A 24,563-nucleotide genomic window follows, 5' to 3' on the forward strand; every position below is an offset into this window, starting at 1 on the left:
CAAGGCTCATTGGAAAAGAACTACATTTAATAATTGTTTGGATATTATTTTTGTTATTGTGAGTGAAGTAGAGAATCTGTTCTTATGTAAATCGGCCAGAAAAAGATTTTCGGAATGATTATCATTTTAAATTCTGGAAATAACATTGTGATAAATTAGAGCATGGAAGTAAGCAAAAGCAGAGATTCCAATTAAGTGGGTTGTTAAAATAAATTTAGCTTTTTCCCTTGGGTGTATGCTCCTGATCCCCATGACACTGGGCTATAAGATTTTTGTAAACATTCATTGTAAACCTTAGATGTCATATAGCATAGTGCCTAGAACTAACAATACATAGTTGTAACCTTTAATTATACTGTATTAATACTTTAAAATTCAAAATTTCCTTTGCCTGATATATATGCTTATTATTTCTTTTAATTCCCTTTTTCTTGTTTTATTGCTAACTAACCTCAACAATTCTATATTTTTATTTTTCTTCTACTGATGGGTGGGTTAAAAATTTATATATATATATATATATATATATATATATATATATATATATATATATATCTTTTTCAAGGTAAGTCATGGGTCTAAAACTTTCTTCATAACAAAACCAATTTTAAGTTCTTGAGCATTTTTAATGACACTTTGAATTTTTAAATTAAAATGAATGTTTAAAATATAGTAGTAAATCCTGAATTCTAATATTTTGAGAGATGTCAGGTTTTTGTTTTTAGGGAAATGTCACAAAATTAAATAGTCATTGACTTTTTCTTTATACATATAATTGAAATTATATAGTTACTGACCTTAAATTACTCTTCTGTGTAATCAGTTAAACTTTTTCAAGTAGCTAGGTGAGTGACCATAAGGCACATTATTTTACTGTAAATAATCTTTATAGATTTATTTATAGTTTTTCTAACAAATTACCTAACCTTAGAAATATATGAGAAAAAGCAAACTCACTATATCAATATATATACATATATATGATGTACGTGGCTCCACATGTCATATAAATAATCTTCCCAACATTGTGTTGCTTGGATATTTATGACCAAGCTTCACTTTTCAAGTTATGTCATATTTACTTGGCTAGTTAGCTAAAATAAACATAGAAAATAACTAAGTCATTACAATCCAGAGAAGTATGACAGAATAATTGAGTATACCTTGAAGGTTTTTCATTAGTAATCTTCATTTCTCTGCCTTCACTGAATTTTTCCATATATTTACATAGACTACATCTTATTTATTTGAGAACAAACTCACTTTGCAAATTTGACCTTGTCTTGTATACTAGTGTACATATAAATAAGATGATATTTCTCATAAATGTTGCAAGTCCTACAGTAATTCAGATGTCTACTGTGAATACAGTAAGAACAGTCCTGGGATCTTCACATATAATTCAAATTGAATACCAACATAAACTTTCATTTCCTCTAACTTTTCTGATCCATAGTGAGGAAAAGAATGTTAGCAGTAAAAAGTTCAAAAAGGCTTCTGACACAGAAGAGGCCATTCTTATCACAATTCACACATTTCAGCTACCTTTTATTCTATGAAATTCCTTGTAACATAAATGCCAACTCTGCTTCTTTTCAGCTTTATGCAAAGCTAAAAAAGGGAGCTTCTATTTCTAGCTTTGACCAAAAGTCAGAAAAGACAATGTGTACTGTATGATTCCAGCATTCTTCACCATAAAAATGGTCAAGATGAAGCACATATTACAAGGAGTGAAATGACATGAGAGAAAATTAGGATTCATTTATCAGTCATATTATATCTCATAGAATAGAAATGAAGGTTATAGCCTTCAACACTTCATTTTAAAAAGTCAATTTTTATACTCTGGGGAGTGCTAACTTCGGTAGTGTATTATCACTCTCACTATTTTATTCCAACTTTAGAGAAATAACTGTTTAGTAGGAACAACTTTAAATAGTATTATCCATTATGATCTCAATGCACAAAATTCATTAAATATAAAAACCTGCAAGTCAAAAAGAAGGGAGTTTAGAGTGAATCATTATCATGCATCATAATATTTGTATATGTTGCTAAAATCAACTACATGGTTGAAATGTACTTTAACAACAGTATTTGTCTTAGAATATTTGCTTGCAAAGTTTAATCTCCTTACAAAGAAAGCTGTTCTTCTTGCTCTGATGTGTGTGTGTGCATATGCCTGCACTGTACTAGGGGCATTGAATTTGAAAAGGACTTTGTTTTTATTCACAGCATGCATACAACTGCATACACACACACACAGATACAACTGTGTGATAAGAACATTTAAAAACCCTATAAAATATACAGTGACATCACAGAGAAAACAACAACTGCTAACTGGCAGATGGATAAATGAATCATAAAGAGTGATATTAAATGTAGACCTTTTAAATTGAACAAGATTTAATAGTCAGAGAATTGATTGGAGAGGATAAATAAACTGTGAAGAGATGGGGGTTAAAGGGCACTTTAAACATAGTGTGATTATGCTGTGAATAATAGTGAATATTCAACTGTTAACAGTTTTAAAAGAATTGTAATCTCGTTCAGATTTGACAGAGAAATCAAAGCTATAAAGACAAGCAAAAGCTAAAAGAATTCAGCCCCAACAAACGAGCTGTACAACAAATGCTAAAGCAACTTTTCTAGGTAGTATACACAAGAGAAGGAAAAGATCTACAAAAATAAACCCAAAACAATTAAGAAAATGGTAATAGGAACATACATATTGATAATTACCTTAAATGTGAATGGATTAAATGTTCCAACCAAAAGACACAGGCTCACTAAATGGATACAAAACCAAGACCCATATATATGCTGTCTACAATAGACCCACTTCAGACCTAGGGAGGCACACAGACTGAAAGTGAGGGGATGGAAAAAAATATCCCATGCAAATGGAAATCAAAAGAAAGCTGGAGTAGCAATACTCATATCAGATAAAACAGACTTTAAATAAAGAATGTTACAAGGGACAAGGAAGAACACTACATAATTATCAAGGGATCGATCCAAGAAGAAGATATAACAATTATAAATACATATACACCCAACATAGGAACACCTCAATACATAAGGCAAATGCTAACAGCTATAAAAGAGAAAATCAACAGTAACACAATAACAGTGGGGTACTTTAACACCTCACTTACACCAATGGACAGATCATCCAGACAGAAAATTAATAAACACAAGCTTTAAATGACACAATAGACCAGATAGATTGAATTGATATTTATAGGACATTCCATCTGAAAACAGCAGATTACACTTTGTTCTCAAGTGCACATGGAATATTCTCCAGGATAGATCACATCTTGGGTCACAAATTAAGCCTCTGTAAATTTAAGAAAACTGAAATGATATCAAGCATCTTTTCCGACCACAGTCCTATGAGATTAGAAATCAATTACAGGGAAAAAAATGTAAAAAACACAAACACATGGAGGCTAAATAATACATTACTAAATAATCAAGACATCACTGAAGAAATCAAAGAGGAAATCAAAAAATACCTAGGGACAAATGACAATGAAAACATGATGATACAAAACCTATGGGATGCAGCAAAAGCAGTTCTAATAGGGAAGTTTATAGCAATACAATCCTACCTCAAGAAACAGGAAACATCTCAAATAAACAATCTAACCTTACACCTAAAGGAACTAGAGAAAGAAGAACAAACAAAACCCAAAGTTAGTAGAAGGAAAGAAATCATAAAGATCAGAGCAGAAATAACTGAAATAGAAACAAACAATAGCAAAGATCAATAAAACTAAAAGCTGATTCTTTGAGAAGATAAAAAAGATTGATAAACAATTAGGCAGACTCATCAAGAAAAAGAGGAAGAGGACTCAAATCAATAAAATTAGAAATGAAAAATGAAAAGTTACAGTGGACACTGCAGAAATACAAAGTATCATAAGAGACTACTACAAGCAACTCTATGCCAATAAATTGGACAACCTAGAAGAAATGGACAAATTCTTAGAAAGGTATAACTTTCCAAGACTGAACCAGGAAGAAAGAAAATATGAACAGACAAATCACAAGTAATGAAATTGAAACTGTGATTAAAAATCTTCCAGCAAACAAAAGTCCAGAACCTGATGGCTTCACAGGTGAATTCTATCAAACATTTAGAGAAGAGCTAACACCCATCCTTCTTAAACTCTTCCAAAAAATTGCAGGGGAAGGAAAACTCCCAAACTCATTCCACGAGGCCACCATCACCCTGATACCAAAACCAGACATAGATATTACAAAAAAAGAAAATTACAGACCAATATCACTGAAAAACATAGATGCAAAAATTCTGAACAAAATACTAACAAGCAGAATCCAACATAAAAGGATCATACACCATGATCAAGTGGGATTTATCCCAGGGATGCAAGGATTCTTCAACATATGCAAATCAATCAATGTGATACACCATATTAACAAATTGAAGAATAAAAACCATATGATCATCTTAATAGATGCAGAAAAAGCCTTTGAAAAAAATTAGCACCCACTTATGATAAAAACTCTCCAGAAAGTGGGCATAGAGGGACCATACCTCAACATAATAAAGGCCATATAGGACAAACCCACAGCAAACATCATTCTCAGTGGTGAAAAACTGAAAGCATTCCTCTAAGATCAGGAATAAGACAAAGATGACTGCTCTCGCCACTATTTTTCAACATAGTTTTGGAAATCCTAGCCACGGCAATCAGAGAAGAAAAAGAAATGAAATGAGTACAAATTGGAAAAGAAGTAAAACTGTCATTGTTTGCAGATGACATGATACTATACATACATAATCCTAAAGATGCCACCAGAAAACTACTAGAGCTAATCAGTGAATTTGGTAAAGTTGCAGGATACAAAATTAATGCACAGAAATCTCTTGCATTCCTATACACTAACAACAAAATATCAGAAAGAGAAATTAAGGAAGCAATCCCATTCACTACTGCAACAAAAAGAATAAAATACCTAGGAATAAAACTACCTAAGGAGGTAAAAGACCTGTACTCAGAAAACTATAAGACACTGATGAAAGAAATCAAAGGTAACACAACAGATGGAGGGATATACCATGTTTTTGGATTGGAAGACTCATTACTGTCAAAATGACTATACTATCCAAAGCAATCTACAGGTTAAATGCAACCCCTATCAAATTACCAGTAGCATTTTTTACAGAGGTAGGACAAAAACTCTTAAAATTTGTATGAGACACAAAAGACCGCAAATAGCCAAAGCAAAATTGAGGGAAAAAAACAGAGCTGGAAGAATCAGACTCCCTGACTTCAGACTATAGTACAAAACTACAGTAATCAAGACAATATGGTGCTGGCACAAACACAGAAATATAGATCAATGGAACAGGATAGGAAGTCCAGAGATAAACCCATGCACCTATTGTCAACTAATCTATGACAAAGGAGGCAAGGATATACAATGGAGAAAATACAGTCTCTTCAGTAAGTGGTGCTGGGAAAACTGGACAGCTACATGTAAAAAATGAAACTAGAACACTCCCTAACACTGTATACAAATATAAACTCAAAATGAATTAAAGACCTAAATGTAAGACCGGACACTGTAAAACTCTTAGAGGAAAACATAGGAAGAACACTCTTTGTCATAAATCACAGTAAGATCCTTTTTGACCCACCTCCTAGAGAAATGGAAATAAAAACAGAAATAAACAAATGGGACCTAATGAAACTTAAAAGCTTTTGCACAGAAAAGGAAGCCATTAAAAAGACGAAAAGACAGCCCTCAGAATGGGAGAAAATATTTGCAAATGAAGCAACTGACAAAGGGTTAATCTCCAAAATATACAAGCAGCTCATGCAGCTCAATATCAAAAAACAAACAACCCAATCCGAAAATGGGCCGAAGACCTAAATAGACGTTTCTCCAAAGAAGATATACAGATTGCCAACAAACACATGAAAGGATGCTCAACATCACGAATCATTAGAGAAAGGCAAATCAAAACTACAATGAGGTATCACCTCACACCAGTCAGAATGGCCATCGTCAGAAAATCTAGAAACAATAAATGCTAGAGAGGGTGTGGAGAAAAGAGAACTCTCTTGCACTGTTAGTGGGAATGTAAGTTGATACAGCCACCATGGAGAACAGTATGGAGACTTCTTAAAAAACTAAAAATATTACTACCATATGACCCAGCAATCCCACTACTGGGCATATACCCTGAGAAGACCATAATTCAAAAAGAGTCATGTCACACAATGTTCATTGCAGCTCTGTTTACAATAGCCAGAACATGGAAGCAACCTATGTGTCCATCAACAGATGAATGGATAAAGAAGATGTGTTACATATATACAATGGAATATTACTCAGCCATAAAAAGAAATGAAATTGAGTTATTTGTAGTTTGGTGGATGGACCTAGAGTCTGCCATACAGAGTGAAGTAAGTCAGAAAGGGAAAAACAAATACCGTATGCTAATACATATATATGGAATCTTAAAAAAAAAAAAAGTTTCTGATGTACCTAGTGGCAGAACAGGAATAAAGACACAGACGTAGAGAATGGTCTTGAGGACATGGGGAGGGGGAAGGGTAAGCTGGGATGAAGTGAGAGAGTAGCTTTGACATATATACACTACCAAATGTAAAACAGATGGCTAGTGGGAAGCAGCTACATAGCACAGGGCGATCAACTCGTTGCTTTGTGACCACCCAGAGGGGTGGGATAGGGAGGGTGGGAGGGAGATGCAAGAGGGAGGGGATATGGAGATATATGTATACATATAGCTGATTCACTTTGTTATACAGCAGAAGCTAACACAACATTGTAAAGCAATTATACTACAATAAAGATGTTAAAAAAATTCTTAAAAAAAGTTTATATTTTTATCATTGAAGTGATACCTAATAATGAGATGGGGCTTTAAAATTAGTTACTCGATGTGCTTTCCATATTAGTTCTCTACTATGACTTCAGTTAATGGCCTAAGAAGTTGGAAAACCTAAGTTACTAAGTTCAGTGTAGCCTGTGGAAAGTCCTGCTAGATATCTGATTACATAATTATATCACTTGCTTTTGTACTTTAGCTTGCAGTCACCTTTATAGCCTCTTTTTTTGTTTGTATTCTTTACTTCAAAGTTTCCTTGAAGATTAGCAGTGCAAATCATATTAACTATTGATATACATTTGAGACTGAGTTTAAATTCATCACAAACATATAACTGTAAAACAATATCCAATTTCAACTCCTTCCATGACCAAGGCATTTCAAGTAATTCTAACAACAAAACCAACAGCAAGAAGTTTCACTGATTTGAGTGTGTGTCTCTCTAACGTAATATATCTTCAGAAACGTGTCAATAAATATTTCTTTGTATGGACTTTCATTTTTGTACTGTGATTTCATTCTCTGCTTTAATATCATGAATGAATTTAAGGTTAAAACAGTGTTTATAATGCCTCTTTACTTTTTAAATCTCATTACAAATTAACAAAGTAACATGTATTGCTTATAATATTTAATGTGGCTCAATTTTACCAACTTATTTTGCATAATATATTTTAAGACAATTTTCCCTCTTCTCCATTTTGTTAAAATCGTCCTGATGTTAAAGAAAGGCCATCTTTAATGAGCAAAATAATGATTTTTGTACTTATGAAAATTAATACGTATAACATCACGATATGTGATATTTCTTTCCTTTTGCAAAACTCCATTAAAGCAGTTTAATGAGTTTGGAAGACATCCGCCTGTTCATTTTCAGTTCTATCTTGTGCTTAATCAGTGCAGTGATTATAATAGTGATGATAACATCACACTCTTGTGTTCAAAAACCTAGATTACTTTCAACATTGAATTGAGTGCTAATAAATGCCAGACACTGAACTAGGGGGAATAATCTATATTTTCAAAGAATAAGCCAGTCTGAATGGATATAATGGAAGTATTTTTATGAAATGCTCTTTATGTTTATTTTATATAACCCTATTATGTACATAGTAGAAGAGTAGATAGTTCAGAAGAGGCAGGCTAACTAGTGACACCTGACTTCTGCCCTCATGCGCTCACTGATGTACTGGTAGATTGAGTGGTGGTGTTCAAAACTGCCCTGGAAAGAAGGGACATCTATCATTGTTCTCAGTGGGCATTTGAGATAGGAATGGAAAAGCAGAAATGTGACTCTAAAATAGGCTTGCTGGTCCAGACAAGAAGTGAATAGAAAACATTTACAAATGGCCACAGCAAATTTCCATTTGAAGGTCTGAGTTCTTTGTCAGGAAGAAAACAGTGCACCATCATGTTTCTTAACATGCCAGAGAACCTTAAAATACCAAGGATCGTATTGTTTAGAGTAACATATCACAATAAGGAACTAATTCTCACTACCACTTATGATATAAAACACTCTGAAAGTCCTACCTGATATAATAAACCATGAAACAGAAATAATAAGTATACCTTTGGGGAAAAAATAGAGCTTATTTTGACTTAGCACATTTGAAATATTTTTAAATCTTACAATATTGTAATAAGCCTTACTGGTTCATGAAATGTGCATAGTCACATCATGATGTGATTTCTCAAAAGCAGTCTTGACGTTTAGGTTTTTATCCTCACAGGTAATTTCACTGGACAAATATATCCACTGAGAATAATTATGGAAGCATGACCCAAATAAAGGATATACAGACAGACAAAACTGCTTGATGACACGAAACACCAATCAAAAGAGGTGGTGTTGCAAAGCCTATGACCTTGAGTTAAATTTTTGTGGCCTAATATCATTACCAGACTTTTCCTCTAAGGGTACTTTCCTGATACAGTTAGGAACATATAATTAGAGCCCAAGCAGGAAGAAGCAGTATTACTGGGCTGAGGAGACACTGATTGGAGTTTGGGTTTGCCAGGGTAGATAGAAACTGGAGAGCACAATCTTAGGGAGGAGAGGGTCACAGAGAATGGAACCCTCAAGTCTCTGTTAACATCTCCAAGTTGATATCTAAACTTCACATGCACAATATCCAACTCCAAGAAACTTAGTAGAAAATGTCAGCAAGAAGGCTAAGGAGTTGTGAATTTCATCAGCAGGAAACAGAAATTAGAGTTCAATCTTGCCGAGTTATTGTGGGTTTGCAACTACTCCTATAGAGCTCAGAAAGAGACAAGTCCTAGAAGTAATGACAAAACTGAAATGGTTCAGCCACAATATAAAATCTGTATAAATAAAAAGAGTGATAAAACAAAATGGGTGAGATGTTGATAATTGGTAAATCTTGCTGAATGCTGTATAGTTCTTTGTACAATTTGAATGCCCGTCAGAATGTTTGAAATTAATTCTAAATAAAGTTAAAAGAAATACATGGGGATATTGATTATGATGGCATTTAATCTTTAGATTATTTTTTAATCTTCTAATCCCTAAGCATATTGTATTTCTCCATTTGGTCTCCTTTAATGTTTCTAGCATTCATAGTTCAACTAGAATTCATTGAGAGTTCCAGCTTGTTCATATCACATTCACTTGGGATTTTCTGTCATTTTACTCTTGGTCATTCTGGTGTTTGAGTGGTTTAAATCTACATGTCCATGCTGTTTATTAATTTTGTAGAACTGGCCACAAAAATAAAATGATCGTACATTTTAAAATTTGGTGCAAAAAGATCTGCTGGTCTAAGAAGGCCAGTGAATACCAAGCAGGATTAATAAAACACATTTGGTATCAAAGTAAGATACTTGCTAAGACAAACTATTGAGAACTTTAAAAGCAACCAGAGACAAATACTAATTATATACAGAGCAACAATGGTAAGAATAATGACTGACTTATTAAAAGTAAGAGAATCCACAATGCAATGTAACAAAAATTTAAAGTGCTGAAAGGAAAAAGTAAATAAAAACTGTCAAATCAGTATATATTTCTATAACCAATTAAAATATTTTTCAAAATTAAAAGTCAAATAATGATATTTTCAGATTAAAAAGAGGTAAGAAAATTTGCTTCCAGCAAATTCACACTACAAGTGATGCTAAAGGAAGTCTTCAGTTTGAAGGGAAATGATAGCATACAGAAATTAAGATCTACATGAAAGAATGAAAAGCATGACTGGAAGTGGTAATCATGTAATATAACATAATTTTTTTTTAATTTTTTGCTTTTAAATAAATAATAAAATGCCTAAATAATAAACATTAGCAATGTATGATGCACTTTATAATATATACAGAAGGAAAATATATGACAAAAATAGAATGAAGTCCTACAGGCAAGAGAAATTATATTGTTGAAAGATTACTGTAATAATTGTAAACATGTTATAAACAATTATAAAATATATAATATTAATTCACTTCACAGTATAATAGGTTAAGGATGAATTATAAAGGACATAAATTCAGATATTTAAAAATATGCAATTAACAAAAAAGATGGTAGGAAAGCAGAAACAAAGGTATGAAAATAAATGGGACAAAAGAAAATAAGAAAATGGCAGACTCGAATCCAAGTATATCAATAATTGCATTTTATATGAATGGTCTTAACATTCCAATTAAATGTTAAATTATCAGACTGGATAAAAAAGCGTAAACCAACTCTGAGCTGTTTATAAGAGCTGCATTTTTACTATAATTACACAGAAAGACTGAAAACAAAAGCATGGAAAAAGATAAACAACAAAAACACAAACATAAGTGAGTTGGCATGGATAAATTTGGATCAGGCAAAGTAAACTTCAAGCAAGTAGTATAATCAAAGATAAAGGTGATGTTTCATAATAAACATCAATTAATCAGAAACATAAAAGATAATTGGCCATGCACCTAATACTTGCATAGAAATAAATTAAAAAATCGACAAACGTAAGAAGAGAACTTTTTAAATGGAACTGTTTAATATTCTTCTAACAGTAAGAATTGGACAAAGGAGATACACAAATTGTAATGACAGAGAACTGAAAAATACCGTCATCATCTTTACCTAAGATTGCAGAATACTATACTCTGTAACTAAGCAATGCACATTTTTATCAAGTATTGAGACACATTTACCAAAATAGTTTTTAAAATGAAGTTTTTTTCTAAAACCAATAACACACAATAGCAACAAATCTTGATTGTATTCATAGAGGAAAAATAGAATATACACTGGGGGAGAATGTAATTTTAATTTAAAAAACCTTTTGTTGTTAGAAAGTACTGAGGGAGTTGAAACTTCACAAAATAACAAACATATCACTTCCCACTGTAGGAGAAGAAGGCCTCTTTCCCCTTAGATTTGCCAAGTTACTTATTCATTAACTATGAACCCTTGTTTTTGCCTCTAATTTTTAGTTTATAGTTCTAACTATGATGATTTATAGCAATCACATCACTAGGAAATTCTGGCTGAGAAACAGAATATTTACTGAGGAAATTCCACTAATTATAAATTTAATAGCATATCTAGAGTGACCACAATTACTTTATGATTCAAATCAGTGTAAAGAAGGCTAGACAATTTTTAGAATAACCTTCTAACACCTTTCCCATGAACACCACCATCATAGCTATAAGACCCTTAACGTGAGTTATTAGGATTTATTGTGGACAAATTACAAAATGTTTGCACGAGGAAAGTTTGAATATTTGTGATTATCTGGTAAAAATGTCTGTGTTCACTGGAACAGGGAAATATGGCAGTTCCTAAATTAATGAATAAACAAACATTATTAATTTAGAGAATGATTCCAGTTTAGGTGAAAGTTTAGGTATTAGGAATTCAGTCCATTGGATAAGAAAAACAATGTGTCATCTTTCCCCTAAATTGAGACTTCTATTGGGTCTTTCTCCTAGCAGGCCAGCAATAATAGCATTTAGCTTATTATAGATAGAGAATTTCCTATCTACAATAAGCTATTTCTATCTCTTTCGAATATAAGGACCAGTTCATCTTATTGACTCCTATTTTTAGGACTCAGCATAGTGTCCCACATTGTAGGTGTTCAGTTTTTCAAGCTAATTGAACAGTAATGCACAGGGTTAACATCCATATTAAAATACAGTGATAAATTTACAAATAAATATCCAACATACAAATATCCTATGTTGTTGAAAGAGAAGTCGTATAAATTTTCTGAAATGCAGTTGACTAATATACATCCAGAACTTTAAACTCATTCATATCTTTGATTCTGCGAAATTCACTTTCAATAATTTATCCTAAATAATTTTTTTGAATTTTTGAATTCTATTTTATTTTTTTATACAGCAGGTTCTTATTAGTTATCCATTTTATACATATTAGTGTATATATGTCAACCCCAATCTCCCAATTCATCCTAAAGATAGTTTAAAACACACTAAAAATTATCAGGTACAAAATTTTTATCACAGAGAGATGTGAGTGTGTGTGTATGTGTGTGTGCATGTGCACACGCATGTATAAAACCAGACAGTCTAAATAGAACATTTGGAAATTTTTTTAATGATTATGTATACGACATAATATGACATGGCTAATATTGACATTTTAACAATATCCAAAAACACAACATCGAATGAGAAAGGCAAAATAAAATATTCATAAAAAATAGAAAATCAAGAATGTTAAGAAAATACAACTAGTAAATAAGTAGAAATATGTAAACAATTTACCTTGTCTTGGTGGTATGCTTATAGTTATCTTTGATTTTTTTAATTAATTTTTAATTTTCTAGACCTGTTTTTTTGTAGGTAGCACAAATTCCTTTTATTATAATGATAATAATGATAATTACTACTACTACTAATAATGATGCTTGTGCTTAAATACTTTCCCCTATCGCTCTCCCTGTACCCTCCTGAAGAATCTACTACTTCTATTTCTTTCTTTTTTCTTTTGTTTTCTTCCTTTTTTAACACTGATGAGTATGTAAGGGTGCATTTGATCCTCTGAAAGTTTGGAAGTAGAGGAAGAGAATGTTGGAGTATTAGAAACAGTTCAAAAGCAGCAAAATCGGTAGAAGATATCAGGAAAAGTCACACATATAATTGGGAATCATACTAATAAACATTTTCTACCACATTCTAATATTTTTTGAATGTTTTTTTACTTATATTCCAGAAAAAATATGCTCACTAATATATTTTAAATGAAAATTTTCCTAGAAGTAGTTATAATTCCTAATTCCATCAGAACTTATTTAATTTTTGATTCTAAATACTTGTGGTAGTTATTTTGGAGTGAAATGATTCTAAACTGTATGTGCTGTTTTGAGGTCCTAGAGCAAAATGGGAGGGGCTTGGTTACAATTAGGGCCCTCAAGTATAACAGAAATATAGAAAGGGAATCAACTTTGGTGTAACGTGTCAGGAACAGGAAATATATTTCTTTTAATTTTGCTCTTTCTGTGCTTTATAGTGTCGATCTCTCAGGACCCAGATTAATAAATACTTAGTAAAGATCTAGAGATATCAACTGAATATTAATTTTGAGTAAATATGTCAAATATTTTGAGAAAATAAGAAAAAAACCTTAAATCTAACACTGATTCAAATCCCAAATGTCACAGATTCTAGGAGATAAATTACTAGACCAAGATAATTAAAATTGTGCCATAAATAAGGTTTTGATAGATGATTTCATAACTTTGACAGGAAATTCTAGCTGGGGAGAATGAAGATGGGCTTAATGTAGGAGGATATACTTGATGTAGGACTTAAAGCAGAGAAGAGATGAGATTATGGAAAAGGATGTTAGATACTCTGTGGAAAAGTGCCTGTGAACATGATCACATAGAGGTCAAGTATTTGGAAAAGGACAGCTTTCACCATTTTAGGAGCCAAGGCTACTTAATTATGGGAATATAGAACATAGGCAGGAATACACAATGATACTGAACTCTGAAATCTACCTAAGTAAATTTAGGTTATTTTTCTATATACATTTTGTCCAAGAGATTGATATCATTCAAGAAACAGTGTATAATATATTTTTGGGAATTAAAAATTAAAGTCAAGTGAAAAGACTATATTTAGTGTGCTGATGCAATGGTGCAGAGATGTGGTATTATAGTACTGGCAGCGAGGGGATCGGCAGTAAGAATGAAATGATAGCACTCTATTGTAAAAGTAGATTTTGTAGAATTCAGTATGAAATAAGCTTTTGTAGACTGTCCTGAGCACCTAGCCTTAATGCTTAATATTTTTCTCATATGTTCTTAGTTTTAAACAATGAAACTGTAAAGAGCGTTTTGGGGTACAGTGTGCCCATAAATCAGAAGCAGCTGGTACATGTACTGCACCATAAGTAATGACATTCTAAAACCTTTATAAAGATCATTTATTTAGATTCTGAAAAACACTATAATGTGCTATAAAAACTTATTAAATATCCTTCAGGAAATTTCAGACTTTATTTCTATCTCTGTACAAATCATACTGCCATACTCTAAAAGCCTAAGAGAAAATCGCTTATCCAAGAACATCATTTTATATAAGCTTGGGGAAAATATCCATATTTAGTGCACACATCAACATATGAAAGTTCAAGAGAGAGAGTCATCCCACCATTTGATAATCAAATATAAACCAGATTCCTAACGATTTGGCAACTGGTGTTTCTGTTTCCCATCATTTTAGTTAACACCTACACCAGTACTATCCAATTGTAACCAAGAGTTTCATGAATGTTAGAATTTTCTTCCAGTTCAGAATTCTATGATTATACTTTGGATAATTTCAGCTATGGAATAGTAAACGTTTTGGAATTAAATCTATGAAAAAATGAGAGCTAATTCTGTAAAAAAGATACCTTATTGAATTTAGATGGTGACTATTTATAGGCAGTTCGACAATTGCACTTAGCAAATCAAGTACAAATACATACCTCTGGGACTTCCCTCGTGGTCCAGTGGTTAAGATTCTGTGCTTCCAAAGCAGGGGGCGCGGGTTTGATCCCTGGTCAGGGAACTAAGATCCCACGTGACACGTGCAGTGGCCAAATAATTTTTTAAAAATACATATCTTTTAACTAAAATGTATTGGTCAATTAAGTTGATATTTCAGAATTATTGTATGAATACTGTTTCCTTTAGAATTAATAAATACTATCTCTGTAAATTTATCTCTTCATGTAATAAATATGTTTTAACAACCAGATATTAAAATACTTAAATCTGCTCAGTTCTCAATAATTATAGACATGTGAGCAATCGATTATTAATCCATGATAGCTATGGATTTTTCAAGATCTAGATCTAATGTGTAAAAAATCAATTGCATATGAAGTTTCTCTAACAGAATAGTAGGAGACTTTGCTATGCTTCTTGTTAAATTTAATTCTTCTCTTGAGCCGTATTACTATTCTGCCCAAGTAATTCAGTCACATGTGTCTGTTCAAATTACTGTGAAACTACATGGCAATTGTTATTACTTTGTAATCTTCCTGAGTAAGAACCAAAGGTGTCCCTTATTATAGAAAACAGAATTCGTAAACTTCAGTTTGCATTATTGTGAAAACAAAAATTGCTCTTCATTTCAACACTTCTGACTTTTCTCTCTTATATTGCAAACATCTGAAATGACATAAAATATTCTACAGTATTTCCTTATAAAAAATCTTGATAATTCATCCTCTTGGTCCTTTGGTACACCTTGACACTGAAAGCAAATTTATCATCCCAGATTTGTGCTCCACCCACAGTGAATTTGTACAAGAGAGTTTAACACAGATTCGCATCCCATGCTGTGTGTAAAAACATCTCAGCATGTTTGGGTGTTTCATAGTAGTGGTCTGACTTCATCCCATTAGACTAACATTTGTGTAGATGTGTGCGCGCATATATATTTGTGTTTCTTTTCTCTGGCCATATGTAATCCCACCACCTTGGATTTATCCACGTGCAATTTTAAATTTTTTTACTAGCACTTCCTACCTACAGACCCAACTCCCTCCACAATCCTAGAAAATATCAGAAATTTGGAGTTAAGAAATCTTAATGACATTTTAATTTAACTTTTTTGATAAATTATTCATCAGCAGAGACCAATACGTTTTGGTAACTTTTGGTATATTGCAATTGCATTTTGCTTTGCTTCATATAACACAGTTATTATTTACCCATAACTTTAAATTTCAAAGAAAGTTTTTTTAAATCATTTAGGTGCACACGCATAATATTAAATCATATCTAGCTGATTAATAAGGAATTAAGTCCACAAATTAGTTTTTTTATTTTGAGGCTTACTATGGTTACTGACCTAAACTAACTACCTGAATAAATCACATTCCCCACACTATCCTACCGAAAGAATTTACATGATGCCTTCTGCACATCGCCATTTGTCAAATATTTTAAAATAATCATTAGTGATGTGGAAAGCTGCTGTAAAAAATAACTATCACTTTCAGCTTCTAGACTTATATAAAAATTCTTACCTTGCCTACATATTGTGTGTCTGTACCTGTGTACTCTTCCAACAAGAAGAATTGATTCCACATCCAGCCACGCTTGGTGCGATGTAGCGTTTTACCATCATCTTGTGTCAGACCCACTATCCTTTCACTTGGTAAATCACTGTTAGCTTTTTCTTGAAATGGGATAGCATCAATTGTATGAAACATATAGGTCCAGATGAATAGTGGTAGGCAGTGATAAGTCCTCATTATCTGCGGCTTCAGCAGGAAATCAAATTCAGTGTACTGTCTGTTTCCCCTGAAAAGTAGCGTGAGAAAAATGGTTTATTAGGTTGTGTTTCATTTTCACATAACTTGTAAACTATAAAACTTTTCTGAATGTTATTTAAATGTTATAAATAATATATCATTAATACATTATTTTTCCATGTTACATCAGTGAACTGTCATTAAAAACTCATATATCATACAGATAAGTAGGGAGACATATATAATACAAATAAATTAAATAGGAATTTAACAGCTGACTTTACTACCACTGTATTACAGCATGTAAATGTGAATATATTAGTAATTTAAATATTCATTATTTTGAAAAGATAAGCTCCAAAATACACCAAAGATCATATCAAGTGTTCCTAAAGTCCTCAAGATTAATAAAAGTAGAATATTTATTAATATATACATATATATGAATAAGAACACTGTTTTCTGTTCACAATCTACCAAATTTTGCAAGCTGTTCTCCACCTCTTCCTCTTCTTCTCCTCCTCCTTATTCTTCTCTAATACGTTGAAATGTTGCCTCAAGGCAAATTAAATGATACCAAATATACTTTGGATTGTGTCTAGCATTACCTAGCACCGTACCATGTTGATCCTTTACAATCAATAACATTTTTTCCCAAAAATCAGTTGAGTAAGTCACTCAAATTTATTTGAGACTGAGGAGAACATGCTCTCCTCATGTTCAGGAACATTTTACCTTATAATTAAAAACAACATCACATATATTTCCTAAAATAATAAAAATAACAGAGCACACAAAATTGGTATTGCAAAATTAGATATGAGGTCTTACCTATGGGATAATTGATCCAGAATTTTGAAATAAACAATGTTTTTCTATTGAGATAGTAAGTTGATTCTTCTTGAAGTAAAAATAATTCATTGGGTATTTCAAATTTAATTTTATTTATTAGTAAATTTGTTTAATTAGTAAGGGATTTAATCTAGAAGATGTGAGATATTGCTGCTGATGTTAATGACTTGATAAGCAATAAAAACCCATCTCCAACTAGTGTAGGCAAAAAAAAAAGAATTCATTGGATTATAATATCAAGTTGTGGAAAGGAAAGAATGAAAGGAGTATAGAAGCAACTGGGCATTTCCTGCTTATGAAAACTAGAATTAGGGGCTTGAGTACTTGAGCTCTCTCTCTCTCTCTCTCTTTTCTCTCTGGCTTTGACCTAAGCCTTCTCAACCTGATGAAATATACAAATACATGAAGTTCAGATTTAACATCATCCAATCCAGAAAGCAACTGATAGTCTTTTCTGTCTTGAGTTTAAAAAATTCTGGAAATGGACTCTAATTTACATGGCTAAGGCCAGATGTCCAATGCTGGACCATATATCTGTGGATTCAGTTGCAGTTATCAAGTCATAAAGGTCAAATATAAGCATCTAGCTTGGCTTTATCCCTTATTATCTGAGACTTTTGGATATTTACTCACATCATTATGTTTCAACTACTTCTTGTATAGAAAGAGAATAATCAATACCTGATTCACAAGGTATTGTTATTAATTTTACTTGAACTTTTATCACAAAGTCATAGTTATTTGTAACACAAAGATTTATTTAATTTTTACAGCAGCATATACCTGTGAGAAAACTGAGGTGTGAGGAATTTAATTTGACAAAGATCATACAGGTAGTAAGTGTTGGAGCTAGTTTTTAGATCCACAGCTTTAAACAATATTTTTTACATAAGATAATACATGTAGCTTATAGTACATTAGCATAGTGCTAGCATACAAATTCTCAACATGTTAGTGTTTTCATTAGCAACATCATCATCGCCATTATCAGCCATGTTTGCTTCCAATATAGTCATATATATGTATTAATCTATCACCAACATAACAGAGTAAATAATGGATGCTTGCTATTGGTACAGAGCTATTAGCTTGTCCAGCTATATGTACCCTAGTTTCCATACCTATTATTAAAAAAAATGTTCTTACTTAACAAAATACACATATGTGGCCACAAATCTCTCATTCGGAATGAGAGAAATCAAAGTCACATTATTGTCTTTTACTCTGAAATCTTGGGCAATGATAATTATTTTTGATGGGAGAAATTTTCACATATTGAGGTATGAGGAAGTCATTCTGGCTTATACATTGTTTAACTTGAACTTTATGCTAATTAAGAGTGTTTCCATGGCTTATTGAGCATGCATTGTACATCTGCTTTAACCATTTAAGAAAAGAGTGCATTTAAAAACAAAAATGGAGTAATTGTGGTTCAGTCATCCAAACTGGAGATGCGTGGCCATTGAGGACATGGTTTTAGACACTTTCCTGCGTCACTGAGAACTTGAATTTCCTAAACTGTATCAGACTCAAGGACACCACCCGCATTCTCTAAACAACATCTCCTAGCAGCTGCAACATTATGATCTCAAGGTCTCTCCTTGAAATTATGCAACCATTTTGGACCCCAACCAATCCTTGATTAACAAGGATTGTTGTTCTTGATAGCTCCAATTCTAATTCTTGACAAACAGCTTATGTAATTTTTTAATGTATAAAGGTTTTTGCCCTTGTAAGCCTCCTTCATTTCATAGTCTGGCGGAACACAATTCAAGTTCTTGAATCTATGTCTTTCGGGCTAAAGTCCTCAGCTTGGCCCAAATAAAACTCTTTTTATTCTTATTATAGATTGTTTATTGATTTTTCCATCAACATCCTTATTTTAGATTGTTTATTGATTATTTCCGTCAACTTTATGTGGCTATTACCAATCCTGTAAACTACTGGAAACTGGTAAATTTAACCACAACCTGTAAAACTCTGAAATAAATGTCAGAACACTACAATGTCAAATAATGCTTACAAAAAGTGTAATGGAAAAGTAATATCTAATGCCCAGTAGATTAGAATATGCCTGCATTTTATTGATCAAGGATGGTGCAGTAGAAAATGAGCAGCCAGAGAATCTCAAGAATAACTGTTAATTCACTTTGATGAAATACAACAAATTCCTTGGTTGACTACACTGGGTAACCTGGTTTCTTCCCACTGGGAAATTTCCTTTGGCCATCGTCCTTGCTGATGACACTTGCAAGAGAAATTGAAGAGCATTCTTCATTTCCTGTGGCCTGTTCTATGATGTCCACTTTGGGTAGAATGTAAGCCTTTAAGCGAAAAGTTTAGCTGTATATTAGATGGAGCCAGAGACTTAGGCGACCAGGATCCCATAGGCCACTATAAGCTATAGTAAGAAATTTGTTTTCGTTTCCAGTGCAAGCAGTTGGAAGACTTTAACATGCCATGTTTAGAAAAGATCAATCTGGCTACAGATCAGAACATAGGTTAGAGGATAGGAAAGGCTTTGGTTAAGGGGGAGACAGTTAAAGTCATCAGTGTAGGGCAGAAAGAGATGATGATGGCTCATAGAGAAGTTTGAAGTGGACACTGTTATTCTACTCAGGTTTCCTTTGATTCTTTAATATGGGCAACACACACACACACACACACACACACACACACACACACACACACACTGCATGCACTACAATTTTTGTATGCTTTGCTTCTAATGGCCTGCACCTGCAACTCTTTGAAGGACTTCCCTTGGCTACTGGAGCCACTTTGCTCACAGGCACAGAGAGCCTAAATGCCTGCAAGTTTACAATTGTCTCCCTTGGAATCCCTGAGCCATTGTCTAACAGGTACAGAAGTATTAAAACCAACATGTTATTTGCATCCCAGAGCTCCCCTAAAGAATCATGCTGGGCTTCCCTGGTGACACAGTGATTGAGAATCCGCCTGCCAATGCAGGGGACATGGATTTGATCCCTGGTCCGGGAAGATCCCACATGCCACAGAGCAACTAAGCCCGTGTACCACAACTACTGAGCCTGCACTCTAGAGCCCACGAGCCACAACTGCTGAGGGCGTGTGCCACAAATACTGAAGCCTGCACACCTAAAACCCATGCTCCTCAACAAGAGAAGCCACCACAATGAGAAGCCCGTGCACGGCAACGAAGAGTAGCCCCTGCTCTCCGCAACTAGAGAAAGCCCGCGTGAAGCAACGAAGACTCAATGCAGCCAAAAATAAAATAAATAAGTAAATAAATTTATAAAAAAGAGAAAAAAAGAATCATGCTGAGGCTGGAACTGACTGAAATTATACTCTCACTTGGATTCTTCTTCCTGTCTTGCTTTCCCACTCTCTCCCTCACTTCCTGACCTAGAAGCAATCTGTTAACCTATCACTGGCACCCAAATCCTTGCCTCAAGGTCTGTTTCTGAGGAACCAGACCTAAGACCAGAGTAAGATCTTCATAGTCAATATTCAGAAAAGGAAATACTACTTTCTCATGTATTGATTATAAAGGATTAAATAAAGGAGAAATAAAATATAACTCCTAGATTATTAGTTTGTGAACTAGGTAGATGATTGAGTTATTTTTTATTTTATTTATTTTTTTTGCGGTATGCGGGCCTCTCACTGTTGTGGCTTCTCCCGTTGCGGAGCACAGGCTCCGGACGCACAGGCCCAGCGGCCATGGCTCACGGGCCCAGCCGCTCCGCGGCATGTGGGATCTTCCTGGACCGGGGCAGGAACCCTTGTCCCCTGCATCGGCAGGCGGACTCCCGACTACTGTGCCACCAGGGAAGCCTGATTGAGTTATTTTTGAGTGTCATTTATATCAGGGGAAAAGAAAATCTATTAGAAAAATAAAGAATCATTTTTCTTCTTGTTTTTGGTCAAAATGAAGTCATTTTTATACTGCTACTACTAACATTTCAGATAATTAACAATAGGAAGCACAGTGATCCACTGGTCTACTGATTTTATGTAATTTAATTTATATATTTATGGCAACCTTTAAAAATAGATCCTTTTATAATCCTTCATATCCCTCATATTATTATAAGGAAACTGAGGCACAGAGAGGTTAAATGACTGCACAAGTTCATATAAATAGCAACAGAAAGATTGAAAATTAAATCTAGGCACTCCCTTGCACTTGGGCTCTACTACTCTAGAAATAGCCTACTAACATCTGTGATGCTGGCAACCAACATTTATTCTAACTTGCCTTCTGTGTTGTAGGCACTGTGCTAAGTCTTTTTTCAGACACCGTTTCTTTAACACTCCTTGTAACAATATTATAAGGAACGTATGACCATATTAGAAAGAGGGGTAAACTGGGGTTGAAGTAACTTGCTAAAATCACAGAATGGCAGGCACCTGTGGGAAAGTGGAAGGCATCCAGGATTTGAATTCTGTCAGACTGATGTCAGTGCTCCTGATATTAATTGTACTGCTGTTAAGTAAAATTCCTCCATATTCACCCACCTGGAAGCCTCCTTCAGGAGCTTTACGTGCTTGCCCAGATCAAGTTTTTTGCCTTACTTATACTCTGACCTTGAATAATCTTACCTGGCTCATCCACAGTCAACTCCTCATTATTTTCAGTTTCTATATCATATTTTGCTTTCTTGCAAAGTCTTCCATAACAACATTTTCAAAAAGAGCTTACCCAACTTCAGTCTCTACTGATTTCTTTCATACCATCCATTTATTTCCTTCATATAATTTACAATGATTTTAATTATACCTTTCATTTAGTGGATTATGTTTGTTGACTGTTTCCTTTAGTTATAATGTAACTTGTATGGTGGTGAGATATTTTGTAAATCACTGTGTCCTACATGAAACAATTATTGACATGCCATAGGTAATTGAAAATGTATTTGTAAAATTAACTGGTTAGTTGATTCATGCCTAAAATGGATAATCCTAATTTGAGCCTGGGATCACATATGAGATTGACAATATTCAATTGCAAAAGCAAGCTGTTAGAGATATGGAAAGAGTTTAACTGGGAGGAAATGTGCCTTTTAAAAGAGTTCTGGTGTTTTTTCTAACAAATGAAATACAGTCTGCAGTGAAGTAAGAGTAATAATCATAAAAGTTCACATAACATGGGATTAAGTATGAACTTCACAAAATGATTGGTATAAATTATACAGTGTTTTAACAGTGAAGCCCTTTTATTAAATACCTTCATTTTCCTCATAATTCTAGGCATAATTCTTTCACCTTTAGGAAAAATTAGTGTATCCCTCCCGGGCCAATTTAACACCTATACATTCCTCAGCTCTTAGACAAAAGTGCACATTATAAAGGATTTTTGTTGCATTTGTTTTTAAAGTTAGCAAGCTCTTATCCCATAGGGTTTATTAAAAATTCTTCATATCCTTTATTAATTCAATAGCAACAAGCTGATTACTAATTTTTTCTATGGTTAATTATCTCTATCAGCCTTAAATGCTCTGCATTTTAATCACATTTTTTGTTGATAAATAAATACCATCAGATGCATTATGAAGTGTAATATTTTAAGTTTGGTTTAATTTTGATTTTGTAATCAGGGAATTCACTTGAATCTTGTTAACTTTAAAAACTGAAAATTATTTTATTATAATTCCCTTGTTCTCTTAATTATATTTCAATTGCATTTGTGAAAAATGGCTGTTGGCTATTTGTGAACCAAGAAAAAAATGTAAATTATTGTAATTAAATAGGATGTTCAGCATATAAAATCCACATCCAAAATTGAATTATATCATTATTTCTTATCACTATAGTTTAAACTCAGATAAAGTATTTTCATTATCCCAATCATGTTTTTCAGGCAAAGTTTCTCAGATAAAATGTACATACAAAACATGTGTATGTGATTGATTTTAGTATATTATCATTTTAAGATTTGTAGTCAACAAAGTACTTCCACATACATTAACGTATTTATCAAAAAAAAAAAAAAAAACTTCTGGGCTATAGGCATATTTTCTGAATCCTTTTCCAGATGAGATATATAAGGTTTGGAGAGATAAAGAAAGCTATATGTGATTACGCAGTTATTTTGTGGATTTGGCAAAAGGCATACATATGTTGTTTGATCTTTCCAACACACTATTGTATTTTTTTATACTGTTTGGTGAAATAAGTCTGAAATTTCAGCTAGTTAAATGACACATATACAAAGAATCAATTCTGTGAATATGAACAGACACCAAAATTACAAGTCTTTTAAGTCTTGTAATCAAGGAACTATTTAGGGATATATGTTTTAACATATCTATTTTTCATAGTAATTGATAATTCTTACATTTATTATATAAATATATGTGTATATATATGAAATTGATCATTTTTTGTTATATTTATTTAATTTATATATAAGTTTGCTAAAATAATTTACTGATACTTTTGGAAGAATTTCATGTCCAATTATTATCACATTATAATTTGGGATTCTATCTTTAACTAAATGTGATAAAACTATTTCAAGAAAAACAGACATTAATGGAATAAATATGAGCTGCCAGCTTTCTATAAGCATCCTTAATAGTTTCCACCACTAAACTAAACTTCAAAAATGTAGCTTAAGGTCTTCTCTAGAAATCTGAGAGTGTAAACCGGTGTCAGCAGAGAAGCTCTACAACAGGTTTTGACAATATCCTACCAAAATAACAATAATAACATTATACATAACAGAATATAAATATATACATATAAGATTATAGAATATAAAGACATGTAAACAACTTATTGCCAGCATCTGAGAAAAATAAACACTGTAAGAAAAGTGGAGCTAGATTAAACAATAAATAATGGTGGATGATTCTCTATGATTTATGGAAAACATATCATTTTCAAACAAAAGGAGTTAGGCAAAGCAGGTTTTTTCCCAGTATCAGTCCCCTGAATGGGAATCAAGGGGTCAAAACTTACATAAGACCCTCTACTACAAAGATGCCCCCTTTGTAGTTGGCCAAGATACTACTATATCTATTCAATTAAGGCACCCCCTATAATAGAACAGGACAAAGAAATAATGGGACACATTAGGGGGTATTATTTTGGACA

General features: G+C 32.9%; 1 protein-coding gene across 5 annotated transcripts in view; it reads right to left on the reverse strand.

Annotated features, from left to right (window-relative positions):
* The window catches only part of CDH9 (cadherin 9), a 79,041-nt gene extending 62,371 nt beyond the window's left edge, over nucleotides 1-16,670 (reverse strand). For all 5 annotated transcript variants that reach the window (XM_033855122.2, XM_073801908.1, XM_019951036.3 and 2 more), the window contains exon 1: nucleotides 16,404-16,670. In XM_033855122.2, the coding sequence (XP_033711013.2) occupies nucleotides 16,404-16,631 (228 nt within the window). In that variant the 5' untranslated portion in view covers nucleotides 16,632-16,670. The remainder of the gene's footprint in view (nucleotides 1-16,403) is intronic.
* Nucleotides 16,671-24,563: the final 7,893 nt, after the last annotated feature.

This window comes from Tursiops truncatus, chromosome 3 (genome assembly GCF_011762595.2).
Source record: "Tursiops truncatus isolate mTurTru1 chromosome 3, mTurTru1.mat.Y, whole genome shotgun sequence".
Taxonomy (NCBI): Eukaryota; Metazoa; Chordata; class Mammalia; order Artiodactyla; family Delphinidae; genus Tursiops; species Tursiops truncatus.